Source organism: Macaca fascicularis, chromosome 3 (genome assembly GCF_037993035.2).
Source record: "Macaca fascicularis isolate 582-1 chromosome 3, T2T-MFA8v1.1".
Classification (NCBI taxonomy): domain Eukaryota; kingdom Metazoa; phylum Chordata; class Mammalia; order Primates; family Cercopithecidae; genus Macaca; species Macaca fascicularis.
In genome coordinates this window covers 95,164,976-95,179,796 of record NC_088377.1, presented here as the reverse complement: position 1 = coordinate 95,179,796, position 14,821 = coordinate 95,164,976, and the positions used below count along the sequence as shown (strand labels likewise).

At 37.9% G+C, this 14,821-nt stretch overlaps 1 protein-coding gene and 1 long non-coding RNA gene across 3 annotated transcripts in view; one reads left to right on the top strand and one right to left on the bottom strand.

The window, feature by feature from the left end:
* The window catches only part of LOC135970171 (uncharacterized), an 83,224-nt gene that overhangs the window by 30,294 nt on the left and 38,109 nt on the right, over nucleotides 1-14,821 (top strand). The window lies entirely within an intron of this gene.
* Nucleotides 11,081-14,821, bottom strand: part of LOC101926462 (probable C-mannosyltransferase DPY19L2) — a 118,261-nt gene continuing 114,520 nt past the window's right edge. Inside the window, exon 16 of one of the 2 annotated variants that reach the window (XM_074036586.1) lies at nucleotides 11,081-12,833. In XM_074036586.1, coding sequence (XP_073892687.1) covers nucleotides 12,813-12,833 — 21 coding nt within the window. In that variant the 3' untranslated portion in view covers nucleotides 11,081-12,812. The remainder of the gene's footprint in view (nucleotides 12,834-14,821) is intronic. The other variant, XM_065542142.2, reaches the window with a different exon arrangement.

The following is a 14,821-nucleotide window of genomic DNA, read 5'->3' as shown; positions in this document are numbered from 1 at the left end:
GAATTATTTTGACCAAAATGCTAATTGTGATCTAGACAATGAAGTCCAGGCTGAGATGGTCTTAGATGGAAATGAGGAACCTGCTGGGAACTGGACTAAAGGTCACTCTTACTATGCTTTTAGCAAAGAGACTGGCAGCATTTTGCACCTGCTCCAGAGATCTGTGAAACTTTAAATTTCAGAGAGATGATTTAGGGTGTCTGGCAGAAGAAATTTCTAAGCAGCAAAGCATTCAAGAGGTAATCTGGTTGATTCTGAAAGCATTCAGTTACATGAGCTCACAAAGAGATGGTTTGAAATTGGAACTTACATTTAAAAGGGAAGCAGAGCATAAAGATTTGGAAAATGTATAGCCTGACCATGTGGTAGAAATTTTTCTGGGAAGAAATTCAAGCCAGCTGCAGAAATTTGCATAAGTAACAAGGAGCCAAATGTTAATCACCAAGACAATGGGGGAAATGTCTGCAGGGCATTTCAGAGATCTTCAAAGTAGCCCCTCCCATCACAGGCCCAAAAGCCTAGGAGGGAAAATGTTTTCAGGGGCCCTGCTGTTCTGTGCAACCTTGAGATATGGTGTCCTGCATTCCAGTCACTCCAGCTCCAGCTGTGGCTAAGAGGGGCCAAGGTACAGCTAAGGCCATTGCTTCAGAGAATGCAAGCCCCAAACCTTGGCAGCTTCCACATGATGTTGGGCCTGTGGGTATTCAGAAGACAAGAGTTGAGCTTTTGGAATCTCCATCTGGATTTAGGAGGATGTATGGAAAAACCTGGATGTCCAGGCAGAAGTCTGCTACAGGGGTGGAGCCCTTATGGAGAACTTCTCTTACGGCAGTGCAGAAGGGAAATGTGGGGTTGGAGCTCCCATACAGAGTCCCCACTGAGGGGGGCTGAGAGAAGAGGGCTACCGTCCTCCAGACCCCAGAAAGGTAGATCCACCGACAGCTTGCACCTTGCATCTGAAAAAGCCACAGGCATTCAATGCCAGCCCATGAAAGCAGCTAGAGGGGCTGTACCCTGCTGAGCCACAGGGGTGGAGCTGCTCAAGGCCATGGGAACCCACCCCTTGCATCAGCGTGCCCTGGGAGTGGGAAGTGGAGTCAAAGGAGATCATTTTGGAGCTTTAAGATTTAATGACTGCCCAGCTGGGTTTTAGATTTTCATGTGGCCTGTGGGCCCTTTGTTTTGGCCAATTTCTCCCATTTGGATGGGAACACTTACCCAATGCCTGTACCCCTATTGTATCTTTTTTTTCTTTTTGAGATGGAGTCTCCCTCTGTCACCCTGGCTGGAGTGCACTGGCATGATCTTGGCTCACTGCAACCTCCACCTCCCACATTCAAGCAGTTCTCCTGCCTCAGCCTCCCGAGTAGCTGGGACTACAGGTGCTTGACACCACACCCAGCTAATTTTTGTATCTTTAGTAGAGGTGGGGTTTCACCATGTTGGGTAGGCTGGTCTTGAACTCTTCACCTCAGGTGATCCATCTGCCTCGGCCTCCCAAAGTGCTGGGATTACAGGTGTGAGCCACAGCACCCAGCCCCCTATTGTATCTTGGAAGTAACTAACTTGCTTTTGATTTTACAGACTCATAGGTAGAAGTAACTTGCCTTGTCTCAGATGAGACTCTGGACTTGGACTTTCAGGTTAATACTGGAATGAGTTAAGACTTTAGGACTGTTGGGAAGGAATGGTTGATTTTGAAATGTGAAAGGGACATGAAATTTTGGAGGGACCAGTGGTGAAATAATATGGTTTGTCTTTGTGTTCCCACCAAAATCTCATCTCGAATTGTAATCCTTAGGTGGCAATGGAGAAATCTGGTGGGAGGTGATTAGATCATGGAGGTGGTTTCCCCCATGCTGTTTTCATGATAGGGAGTGAGTTCTCATGAGAGCTAATGGTTTTTAAGTGTGGCACTTCCTGGTTCTCTCTCTCTCTCTCTGTCTCACCTGCTGCCATGTAAGATGTGCCTTGTCTTCCACCATGATTGTGAATTTCCTGAGGCCACCCCCAGCCATGCAGAACTGTGAGTCAATTAAACCTCCTTTCTTTATAAATTACCCAGTCTCTGGTGATATTCTTTATAGCAGTGTGAAAACAGACTAATACAGATTCCTTCCCTGGACACTAGAACCGTGATGGCATTAGGGATGGACTTATTAATGCATAATAGCAGAAAGCTCTTTACCTCAACATTATAAAGATAATAAAGGTATAGTTAACAATGATTGGACACACGTTGTTGGAAAAGAAACATGTGGATTCCGTTACAGTATTAAATTGGGCAATAGTGTTTGCAGCAAACTATGGGCATTATTCTTTAATTTCCCCTTCCATTAAAGGAGAGGGTGGTCTCTTTTCCGGTAAGGATTGCTCATCTCTTTCTTCTGCATGCCTCATGCCATGCATGCCCCATGCAGGTGTAAGCTAGATGACATTCTGTATGTCAGGACCATCTTTCATTACTGCAAAATAGTCAAACTAAGCTTTAAAGAAAAGAATTTGTATCATGTGCATTGTTATAAGGCTTTTTATTCCAATGTATGGTATTAAATAGGAGTTATGTGCTCAATTGTGAATTTATATGAAAAGGAGATTAGGACACAACAGGCATAGAGGAAAGATCATGTGAAGACACAAAGAGAAAACACTCACTGCAAATCAAGAAGAAAGATCCCAGAAGAAACTAACCCTGCTGATATATACCTTGATCTCCAATACCTGTCTGTGGTACTTGGTGATGGCAGCCCTAGCAAACTAATATAATTATAATTATGATGAAACACAGGGGCCCAAAAGTGGCCTCTGTGTTTCATTTTAGTGCTGTAAGTTCTGGCCAGTTGTCTGTCATCTTCTTTTGTGCGTGAATGAGTCCCCCATGGGCAAAAGCAGAGGCCACCCTCAGAGGCATACCTAGAGGGGTGGCAGGCAGACAGCCACTATCTGTCATCTACCCAACCACCTCTTATGTCCTTTTCCCTCCACATCCCCCCTCTTTCACCATCCCTCCCCTCCTACTCACCTTCTTCAGGTAGCAGGAGTGGGAGGTAGGAAAAAGCAATAGACTTATTAATATTAAAGATCCAAGCTGCAAACCTTTGCCTCTGTTTAGCTTTTTGGTTTCAGACTCTTTCTCATGGCAAAATTTTCTCAAAATTATCTGCTACAAAAACAGGAATCCAGAGAAACATTTACAAACTCTAAAAGTAGACAGATACCACTGCCTTCCCCATCCTCCACCCAACCAAGCTGTGACAGTAGGTAAAATCTATACCCCAAACACCAGTTCCCTTGATGGTATTTGTATCCATTTCCAATTGAGAAGTAGTCATCTATCCTTTTTCATTAGCTTCACCATACATTATTTGTATGAATGTTCTGTTTCCAGCATAATGGCTTTTAAAAATTAAAGATATAAATTAGCTATTATTAGAGAAACAGCACAATAGTAAAACTCCCCTAAACTGGCGTAACAAAATATTAATAATAGACTCTAGAGGGGACAGACAGTCTCTAAAGAATAAACAAACCATTGAGTAGAGAACAGAAATCCCACCCAACCAGTAAGTGCTCTCTGCTGATCTTCAAACAATGGGTTCCTGGGGCTTAGCAATAACAACAAAAACAACTCACCACTAACCGAGTGTTTACTGAATCTCATATGCTTTACATGTATCACTTTATTTTTTCTTCCAAATGTCATTTTTGAAGAAGATAACTTTAGTATTTCCACTTAACAGATGATGAAATTTTAAAATGTTAAATAAACTGCCCAGCTAGTAAATGGTAGAGGAGGGATTCAAACCCAGTCTTAATATATATACTATTATTTTGATCCCCAGAGCACTCAATATAGTGTTGGGTACTTTAAAAAGAATGAAGAAATGTTGAGCCATACAGGGGGTGATTCAGCCATACTGTAGGGACAGAAAACAGGAAAAGTGACTCAAATACCCTATCTTTAAAATTGTTCTATGTCTTAACCATTTATTTTCCACATTATTCTTTGGCGCAATGTTTGCTGAGCATCTACTATGTTCCAGGTACTGTGTCGGGTGGAAAACAGGAATAAATAATATACAAACACTTTTATTAAGTAATTCAGAGTTCAATAAAAGACTTCAAAGGAAAACAGATCATTTTGAAATGATTGAACTATGTGACAGGTGGAGTGGCATTAGCAGATCACAGAGGAGTCAGGACTGGCTGCTGGCAGGAGGGGACATCTGAGCAGGTGAGAGGCAGGGGTGTGGGAGGAAGATAGGTAAGACCTTAACAGGCAAGGGGACAGTGTGAGCACTGGCAGGAAAAAGAGTTGCTGGACATTTCCAGCAGTTCATTGTTGCTGAAGCAAAAGGTGTGATGTCGGGTGAGTCCCTGATCCTGGAGAGCAGGTGGGATGCAAAGCATGGAGATCCTTTTAAGGCACCAGAGGAGGGAGAGAGATTGAATAAATAGAAGAAGTGGGTGGGTGAGGGAGAGAGGGGCCACTGAGATCATCACAACTCAAACAAAACTAAAACAGGTGTAGTTCATGTCCTTGAGTTCTCTTCCTTTCTCGCATTTTCTATTAAAACGTGCAAACTAGCACCTTAACACGTTTTGTAATTTCATAACAAATGCTATCATATTTCATAACCAGCAGATGGCACTAAGTATACATAAAACGAACATTTTGCACACCATTACTTTTTTTTTTTTTTTTTTTCTTGAGACAGAATCTCACCTTGTTGCCCACACTGGAGTGCAGTGGCTCAATCATATCTCTCTGCATCCTGGGCTCAAGGGATCCCCCTGCCTCAGCTTCCCGAGTAGTTGGGACCACAGGCACCTACCTCCTACTTATTTTAAGAGTTCAATCCAGGCTCTACTGTTCTCAAGGGACTTTTCTCCATACTAGAACTCTAAAATTTGACAGGGATCTGGATCTGTGAGATAGGGCAGGCATCTTACAGGTACAGGGTCCTCTCTTCTGCCAGGGGCTACTGTGCTGTAGTCCTGGAGGGATTTCGTCAGGGGATCCCAGTAAGGTTGTAAAATGAATAATGGTCTTGGTGGCACCATCTCTGTGTAGTGAGGAAAACTTATGTAAAACTGGAATGGGTGAAGGGGTGAAACTAGGAAGGTGTCATAGCTGTTAGAGGAGGGGGAGCAGGATTGGGCAGGTAAAGCCTTCAGCTGTGAGGCCGGTTGATATCTATGAAAGAGGAAGAAAGCAGGAGAGCCTCCAGCTGCAAAGGACGGCTGACCAGGGCTTGGCTTGCTCAGTGAGGAGCTTAGAGCAAAGATTGCCTGATGAAGCAGTTCAGCATCGGGCCAAAACAGCCAGGCTCTACAGTACCCTTCTCATCTGGTTTGGCTCTGTCCTCACCCAAAATCTCATCTTGAATTGTAATCCCCATAAGCCCCACATGTCAAGGGAGAGACCAGGTGGATGTAATTGAATCATGGGGGTGTTTTCTCCCATGCTGTTCTCATGATAGTGAGTTCTCACGAGAGCTGATTATTTAGTAAGTGTTTGGTAGTTTCTCCTGTGTTCATTTCTCCTTCCTGCCACCTTGTGAAGAAGGTGGCTTCCTTCCCCGTCACCTTCTGCCATGATTGTAAGTTTCCAGAGGCCTCCCCAGCCATACTGAAATGTGAGTCAATTAAACCTCTTTCCTTTATAAACTACCCAGTCTTGGGTATTTCCTTCCTTATAGCAATGTGAGAACAGACTGGTATATCTTCCTTGCTCAGTCATTGACTGGGGGTTGCCTAGGAAGAATGTGAACCAGCGTGAATGCCGTGCAGATGCTGACGGTGCTGCAGTTTAAGGCTGTCAGTTAACTCTGCTCCCTGCAGCTGGACAGCAGGTTCTCAGAGGAATACTCTAGAGGTGGTGTACTTTTGTGGCTGCCACACCATCCTTGTTAAATAAGTAACTCTCATGTGTGTGATCCCCATTGTATTTCTTATGTCTGTATGAAGCTGTGTAAACAGGCTTGCTCGTTTCAATAGCTGAGATGCTTTTAAAATAACATTCGTAGGTTCTTGGATATGATTCAATCCAGTATATTCCATGAACTGGCTTTGCAGCTTCATCTGAATAATCTCAATATTTATATATGAATTATACGTATCTCTTGGATGAAAATTTTAAAACTAAAGGCCATTATTTATATGTGCTCAAAGGATATGAAAGAATTTTCATCTCAGAAAAGCATAAGAAGGAAGTCAATATCTATTTTAATCTCAGGCAAGCATACTAAGGAAGTCAGTAGCTGCAAAAGCACCTCAAAAATTATTCAAAGTCAAATATAAATAATCTTATTTGCTTTTTGAATTATGAATACATCATACCTTTTTTATTAGCATCCAATTCAAAGTTGGCCTATTGTCTGGTGGTATTAAAATGGATCACGTGTGTAGCCCTTAATAATGCACATTGACACGGAACACCTTGCTTGATCCTCATAATTCTGTGAAGTAGGTATTACCACCTATGTACAGATGAAGAAACACATCCTGAGAGATGTGAACTTTAATGCAATTTCTATGAATGACATCTTTTTTTCAAAATCCTATGAAACACAATCCAGTAATTTTTAAGAAGCTGTAGCACTCCTTCCTTACACCATATACAAAAATCAACTCAAGATGGATGAAAGATTTGAATGTAAAACTTAAAACTATAAAAACCCTAGAAGAAAACAGGAAAGGCCATGGACATAGGCCTTGGCAAAGACTTCATGATGAAGGTGCCAAAAGCAATTGTAGCAAAAACAAAAATTGACAAATGGGATCTAATAAAACTAAAGAGCTTCTACACAGTAAAAGAAGCTATCAACAGAGTAAACATACAACCTACAAAATGGGGGAAGAACACCTGCAAACTGTGCATCTGACAAAGGTCTAATATCCAGCACCTGTAAGGAACTTAAATCAACAAGCAAAAGCAAACAACCTCATTAAAAATGGGCAAAAAATGTGAACAGACACTTCTCAAAAGAAGACATGCATGTAGGCAACAAGCATATGAAAAGATGTTCACCATCACTAATCATTAGAGAAATGCAAATCAAAACCACAGTAAGATACCATCCATCTCACCAGTCAGAACGGCTATGATGAAAAAGTAAAAAAATAAAATTAAATTAAAAAAATAAGATGCTGGTGAAGTTGCAGAGAAAAGAGAACACTCATACACTGCTGGTGGAAATGTAAACCAGTTTGGCCACTGTGGAAAGCAGTTTGGAGATTTTTCAAAGAATTTAAAACACAGCTATCATTCAACCCAGCAATCCCATTACTGGATATAAACCCAAAGGAATATAAATTGTTCTACCATAAAAACACATAGACACGTATGTTCATTGCAGCATTATTCACAATAGCAAAGACATGGAATCAACCTAAATGCCCATGAATGGCGGAATGGATAAAGAAAACGTGGTACATATATACCATGGAATACTATACAGCCATATAAAAAGAATGAGATCATGTCCTCTGCAGCAACACAGATGGAGCTGGACGCCGGTATCCTAAGTGAACTAACACAGAACAGAAAACCAAATACTGTATGTACTCCTTATAAGTGAGAACTAAACATTGAGCATACATGGACAAAAAGAAGGGAATAATAGGCCCCAGGGCCTACTTGAGGGTGGAGGGTGGGAGGAGAGGGAGGACTGAGAAAATGCCTATCAGGTACTATGCTTATTACCTGGGTGACAAAATAATCTGTACACCAAACCCCCATGACATGCAATTTACCTATATAACCTGCAAATGTACGCCTGAACCTGAAATAGAAGTTGGAAGGAAAAAAATACATTGCACAAATAGAAACAATAAAATCTACAATTTGAACATTTATTTGAATAGCTGGACGTGTCATCAGAACAACTCTTGATGCTTATTTAAGCACCCAGAGCTACCTAAAGAGAACATGAGGTTTAAGAACCACTGATGAGGAATCAAAGCCCTACTTTGAAGAGTATAAATATATATTAAGCAGTATATACATATATACACACACACATTTTAAAGAAGTATAAAATGAACACTTGTATACTTAATACTAAGAAATTGAATATTAACATTGAAGCACCCAGGGCTTCTCCTGTATTGCATTCTTCCCTAGAAGTGATCACCAGCCTGTTTTGAATTATGCCTATGCTTTCGCTATTTTGCCACACCGTATCTTCTATAATATTGTCTTGTTTGCTTTTAGGCCATATGTAAATAGCGTATATATTGACATACACACACATCCCCTTTGATGACTTAGTATTTTATCTTTAACAGTCTATTTGACATTGGTTCCTGCTGATGCTTGTGACTGTAGATCACACTCACTCCTTCACAATATTACATTGTATGGAAGTATTCATTTTGTCCATCCTGTTGGTGGGCCTTTGAGTTGTTTCCAGCTTTTTTCCCTCAGGTACAAATAATGCTTCCATGAAGATTCTTGTAATTGGTTTCCTTGGTATATTTGTACCAACATTTCTTTAGGGTGAAACTATAAATTGCAGAGACTACTTACTTTAAAACTTATTAGGTAATAATGTCTTATTTTCTAAGGTGGCTGTACCAATTTACACTGCTACTATAATTTCATGAGAGTTCTTGTGGAATCCTCACCAATTCTTATCCAACATGTGAATGTTACCGTGTGGTTTTCATCTGTATTTCCCTATTTTCTTCTAAGACTTTAAAAGTTTTGCTTTCATTTAAGTCCTTGACCCATTTAAATTTGACTTTTGTGCATGAAATTATATATATATACCTGCCCTTTTGAAAATTTCCTTATATTTCTCATATTAAGAATTTTCAAAGATTTTTCTTTCCCCTTATCTCAATCCCCATCCTTTATGAAGAGACTCAATGAATTAAAGAATATGAACCCATACAGAGCTTCAGAGATGTACACTTTCTAAAGAATATGGTGAGTTTTTCTGAACATAGACTAAATACAAATGAAAATAATAACAACTACTATGTTGGGTCTCACAAATTAGCAAAATATATTCTTAATAAGGCTAATTAACCTCAGAGTGTTGTAAAACGAGCATTGTTATACACACTATTGGTGGTGCATACAATCCAAAAGGTGCATGCATACTTTTGTAAAGGTAATTTGAGGCTAACTGCATGGAAGGCTTTAAGGGTGTCCACAATTTTTTAAGGAAATTTAACTTTATGAAATCTGTCCTATGGAAATAACTTTAAAATCATAAAGTATGCACTAAGATGTTCATCTCAGTGTCTGTCTGTATATCTTAACCACTTTTGAGCTATTGCCATTTTTGCTACTATGAGTATATATGTAATTGTCCCCTTCTTTAAAATGTCCTGTTTTTTTCAAAACTAATTTTTCTATGAGTTTGTCCTTCATATATAACAGAAACATGTAATGTATAAAAATATAAACATCATTTTGTTATTAAAGTACTCAGATTTTTGGTGTCTGTCAGCAGCAAAGTGGTAGGACACAGATATTATTTGTCGAGCTGTGCATTAGCTTCTGACAACTGGATGATGGAAGGAATTGTTGCAGCTTGTGTGCACCTCACTTCTGGCCATAGTTTCAGATTAGTGTGCAAAAATAGGATTCTAGAAACTATGGAAAAAGCTTCATTGCATTAAGTGAAAATCTCCTCATGTTTCAAAAGAATAAAACATAAAATATATACAGGCAAGAATTTAGTAGAACAATTTGTATTAAGAACGAGCTGCAGCCCAGTTCTCCTATTTGATGACATCAAATAAAGGTGAGACTATTTGGAATTCTGAAATGAGCTAACCTCACTCTGTAACTTGATATTACTGAAATGGTTATTAGTGAGCTGTAGGGGGCGGTGCAGAAGAAACTAGTGTTTGTTGAGTGCCTTTATGTGCCAGGTACTTCAAAACATTGTTTCACTAATCCTCATAATGACCCTGCTAAGTAGGTACTGTGAGTTCTGCTTTACAGGTGAAGAAAGCTCATGGAGTTAAGTAACATGACCAACCTTAGCATGGTGCCTGAAATACAGTAAGTGCTCAATAAATATCTTTTGAATAGATGGTAGGCAATATACCTAACTAGTGGAAGAACCAGTATTCATACTTAGATCCATCTTATTGCATAGCTCACACTATTTCCATCATAGTGTATTGCCTTCTGTGTAAGACTACACAGAATCATTTTAAATGTCTGAGAAAGAGCACTGCCAATGTAAACATAGCTAGTAAGCCCAGCAACCTGTGATTTCTCCCTTTATATCAGAACAATTTCAATTTCAAAATGTGTGCATTTTGAAGGATGAGAAAAGACAGAAAACAGGATCTTCAAGGGCTTTACTGTTACTTAACACCGAGAGTACATGAAAATAACATAAATATATATGAAAACATCATATGTGTATGGAACATTAATACATCTCATCCATTTTTTTGTTGAGTTCTACTGACTTTTTAAAATTTATTTTACTTTAAGTCCTGGGATACATGTGCAGAACGTATAGGTTTGTTACATAGGCATACATGTGCCATGGTGGTTTGCTACACCTATCAACCTGTCATTTAGGGTTTAAGTCCCGCATGCATTAGGTATTTGTCATAATGCTCTCCCTCCCCTTACCCCCAACCCCCATCCCCAACCAACAGGCCCTGGTGTGTGATGTTCTCCCGTCTGTGTCCATGTGTTCTCATTATTCAACTCCCACTTATGAAAACATGTGGTGTTTGGTTTTCTGTTCTTGTGTTAGTTTGCTGAGAACTATGGCTTCCAGCTTCATCCATGTCCCTGCAACGGACATGAACTCATCCTTTTTCATGGCTGCATAGTATTCCATGGTGTGTATGTGACACATTTTCTTTATGCAGTCTATCATTGATGGGTATTTGGGTTAGTTCCAAGTCTTTGCTACTGTAACATCATCTGAAATGTGTTACTTTAATTTTATGAATGTTAGGTATTATGTCTCTCTTCCTTTTTTGCCCCACACATCACTGAAATGGATTATTCGAAAATGCTAAAATAAGTAAAATGTGTGGCATGCTTTCTTAGATGCTTTGTCTCCTGTACCAAAATAATTTACAAATACAAAAGTTGAAAATAATTTTATTAGTTTTTAATGCATAAATCCAAACATATATTTGTACTGAATGTTTTATTAGCTAATACAGTACCATTTTAAAAATTCTACCAACTTATTTAAAATATTTCCTGTGAAAACATCATCCAAAATATACTTTGTTAATTTTTATGAATGTTAGGTGTTACGTCTCTTTTCTTTGACGCTTTCCTTTTTTATCCTGTGCTTACACCAAAAACAAATTATTTGAAAATGCTAAAATAAATAAAATGTGGCATGTTTTCTTAGCTGTTTTGTATCCTGTTATAAAATATTTTACAACTGTGAAAGTTGAAAAATAACTTTATTGGTTTTGCTGCATATAACTGCCTGTCTACTGTAAGAGAACTCATCTATACAATTAAGGCATTTTGTTATTTCAAGTACAGAGGGGCAAGAATGTAAGGGAATTATAAAAACCCCAAGATGACTCATTTAAAGTAGATGCACATTAAAATGCTATAGATCTGGCATATTTCATATTTATAAAGCAGACAAAAAGAATGTTTATCTTTGCATTTGGCAAGAGTATCTTCAAGATAACTATTTACCACTTTTCAAAGCACTATTGTTGGGAAGGTTTTATTAGGGGAGAGGACTTAGAGAACACGACTTTCCTCATCCAAAACCAAAAACAAATGAGGGCTTAAAATATATTATTTAAGAAGACAGTGGCCAGGAATAAAGACCATGACCAACAAGCTTTGGGGCCATCAAGATGAAAAGACCTTTGCTTTATTCAAGATCTAGGATCTGAAAATCTCACTTGATAAATTTAACTGGATTTTCTTTTCTGATTATGTTTAACTCCAAAATTTGGTTGTATACTGTAGCAATTTCTATTTTACCTGGATGTTAAAAGAAAAACCACTGGAATCTAAAGAGAGATGAATAACCTCTTGAGCTTAGATGGAGAACTAGCCAGTGGCAAATATGTATCTAGTGGAGTAAATACATCTGAAGAGAGTCAAACCATTACAAAACAAGGTGTTTTTAAAAACATTTCAACTTGAAATTATATATATATAAAAAAAGCATTAAAAGGTATTAGAGATCTTTCTTAAGGGCTGGTAAAATAAAAACACCTTAAAAGACACATGTTACAATTTCCTCACAGAGGTAAAGAGGTTGTGACCAGCATCAGCATCTTAAGGATATCATTTCAGAGCTTGATTCTTCTGCCTTAAGTGGTTCAGAGTTTGAGCGGGTACACTCTGGTACTAGAGAAAATCTGAAGCAATTCACCTAGTTGGATGAAAAAGGACTTACATACCCTTGATTTATTAAAATTCATTGTTCTTTTATATACATTTCACTTTAAAACTCTGAAATGAACGTTTATGCAGTATGACATGAATGATTTCATAATTTATATGACAAGCTTAATAAGGCTGACATTCAATGAATAGAAAAGTAATTTACCTTTTAGTAATCAGAAAAACTTTCAATCCATTTTTATCTTATTTTTAAGTGTCTGTTATTAAAGCTTGTGATTTTTATTAATGTAAACAAGCCAAAGGGTGATTGTTTTTGACACATGGCATTGTACCATAGTATAATGGGTAGTTTCCTTCTCAGTTAACCTTCAATACTCTGTACACACTATTCTGAAATACTGTGGTGAAGTAAGGCCTCGCATCTTTGAGCAGGACGCTACATAAGGGAGGGTTCGCTGCATTGGAAGGGTCTTCCACATCCCAGATTTCAAGCATACTGCAACCAGGCCTGAAAAAAGATAGACATATATATCCATATTAGAAATGTATTCCTGTCCAGAAAAAATAGATACATAACACAACATCTAGATTTTCAGAGACATATTTTTTAAATAAGTTAAATATTTTAAAGCATCATTTCAAAACACAATTTCAACATTTAGAAATTTAAAAAATAGAATGAAATTAAGTATGTTGCATTTTCACATCTCATTTAACCAAATGAAAGATATATCCTAATAATAAACCTTCAATATACATTCATAAATATACATTTAAAAGCTCACTTTCAAGATGAAACAAACATAAATATACTCTCCAAGTGCCATCACCGTCTAAACATAAGGCCCATTTGTAGTAAAATAAGACAACTTAAAACCTAATCGAATTCCTGATGAATTTCATATTTTTTAGCATAAACTGTCTTGGATTAGCATGAAATCATCCAAGGCAGGGACAGGAGACTCTCATGGCAATTTGTTTTCTTCAGTGCTTTCCCATTTTGGGCAGCTGTATGACTGGGCTACACGAGACACTGTTCCTCCCCGGAGAGTAACCCTGCATGGCAGTCATTAAAGGGAAGGAGTCAGGCAAAACTGATATCTAATTTTTTAGCATCTATATTGAAGAACAAGTTATATACAATAAAATTCACCTATTTTATGTGTAAAGTTTGGCAGGTACGGACACATGTGTATAGATGTGCAAGCACTACCACAATCATAATACAGAAAATTTCCATCACCCCCACAAGTTCCCTGTGCCCTTTTGCAATCTACCTCCTTCCCCAAACATGGCCTCAGGCAACTACTGTGCTTTCTGCACTATAGTTTTGCTTTTTCTAGGATTTCATATAAATATATTATGTAGTCTTTTCATTTTTGGCTTTTTTACCATAGCATATTTTTGATATTCATATCTGAGCTGTAGTTCCTACAACTTCTGTTGAGGTTCAATAGTTCCTTCCTTTTTGTTGCTAAATAATATTTCATTGTATACAGAGAACACAATTTGTTTATCCATTTGCAAGTTAATGAACATTTGAGATGTTTTGAGTTTTTGGTGACCATGCACAATGCCGCTATAAACATTCATGGACAAGGCTTTTTGTGGACATATGTTATCATTTCTCTTAGGGAAAAACCCAGGAGTGGAATTGCTGGGTTGCATGGTTATGTATGATTAAGTGTGGATTTATCTTTATAAGCAAGTTCAAAACTGTTTTCCAAAGTAGATACCCATTTTCCATTTCTACCAACAATGCATGAGAGTTTAAGTTGTATCAGTTTTTGTAATTTTAATCATTATAGTATGGTTATGGATGATTCAAAATATCTTCTTTGGTGGAATGTCTATTGAAATATTTTGCCAAATTTTGTGTTGTTTCTTATTGAGGTGTGAGAGTTCTTTGTATATTCTGCGTAAAAGTCTGCCAGATTTTTTTAGCAGATGTATTAAGGTGTATTTGCTCAATAATTACCCAATAAGCTGCACATATTTAGTTAACATATGTATACACCTGTAAAACAGCAGCCACAGTAAAAATCATGAACATATCCATCTCTCCCAAAATTTTACTTCCATCCTTTTGTAAACCTAATTGTTGCATGCTTTCTTTTTTGTCTGGCCTCTTGTCCTCAGTAGAATTATTTTGAGATCCATCTGTATTGCTGTATCCATATGTTGCTCATTTTTATTAGTGAGTAGTATTTACATTGTTTGGATATTCTAGTAGTGTGTTTATACATTCATCTGTTGATAAATAAGTGGGTTATTTCCAGTTTGGGGCTATTATAGAAAATAAAGTGCTATGAACAATTGTGTACAATTACTCAGATGGATATATGCTTTCTTTTATCTTAATAAATATAGTAGTTGTATGTTTAACTTTTAATAAAATTGCTAAACTGTCTTGCAGAGTGGTTGTACCATATTACTTTTGCACCACTGGTGTATGAGTGTCCTAAGTCCTCCAAAGTGTCAGCAACACTTTGCATC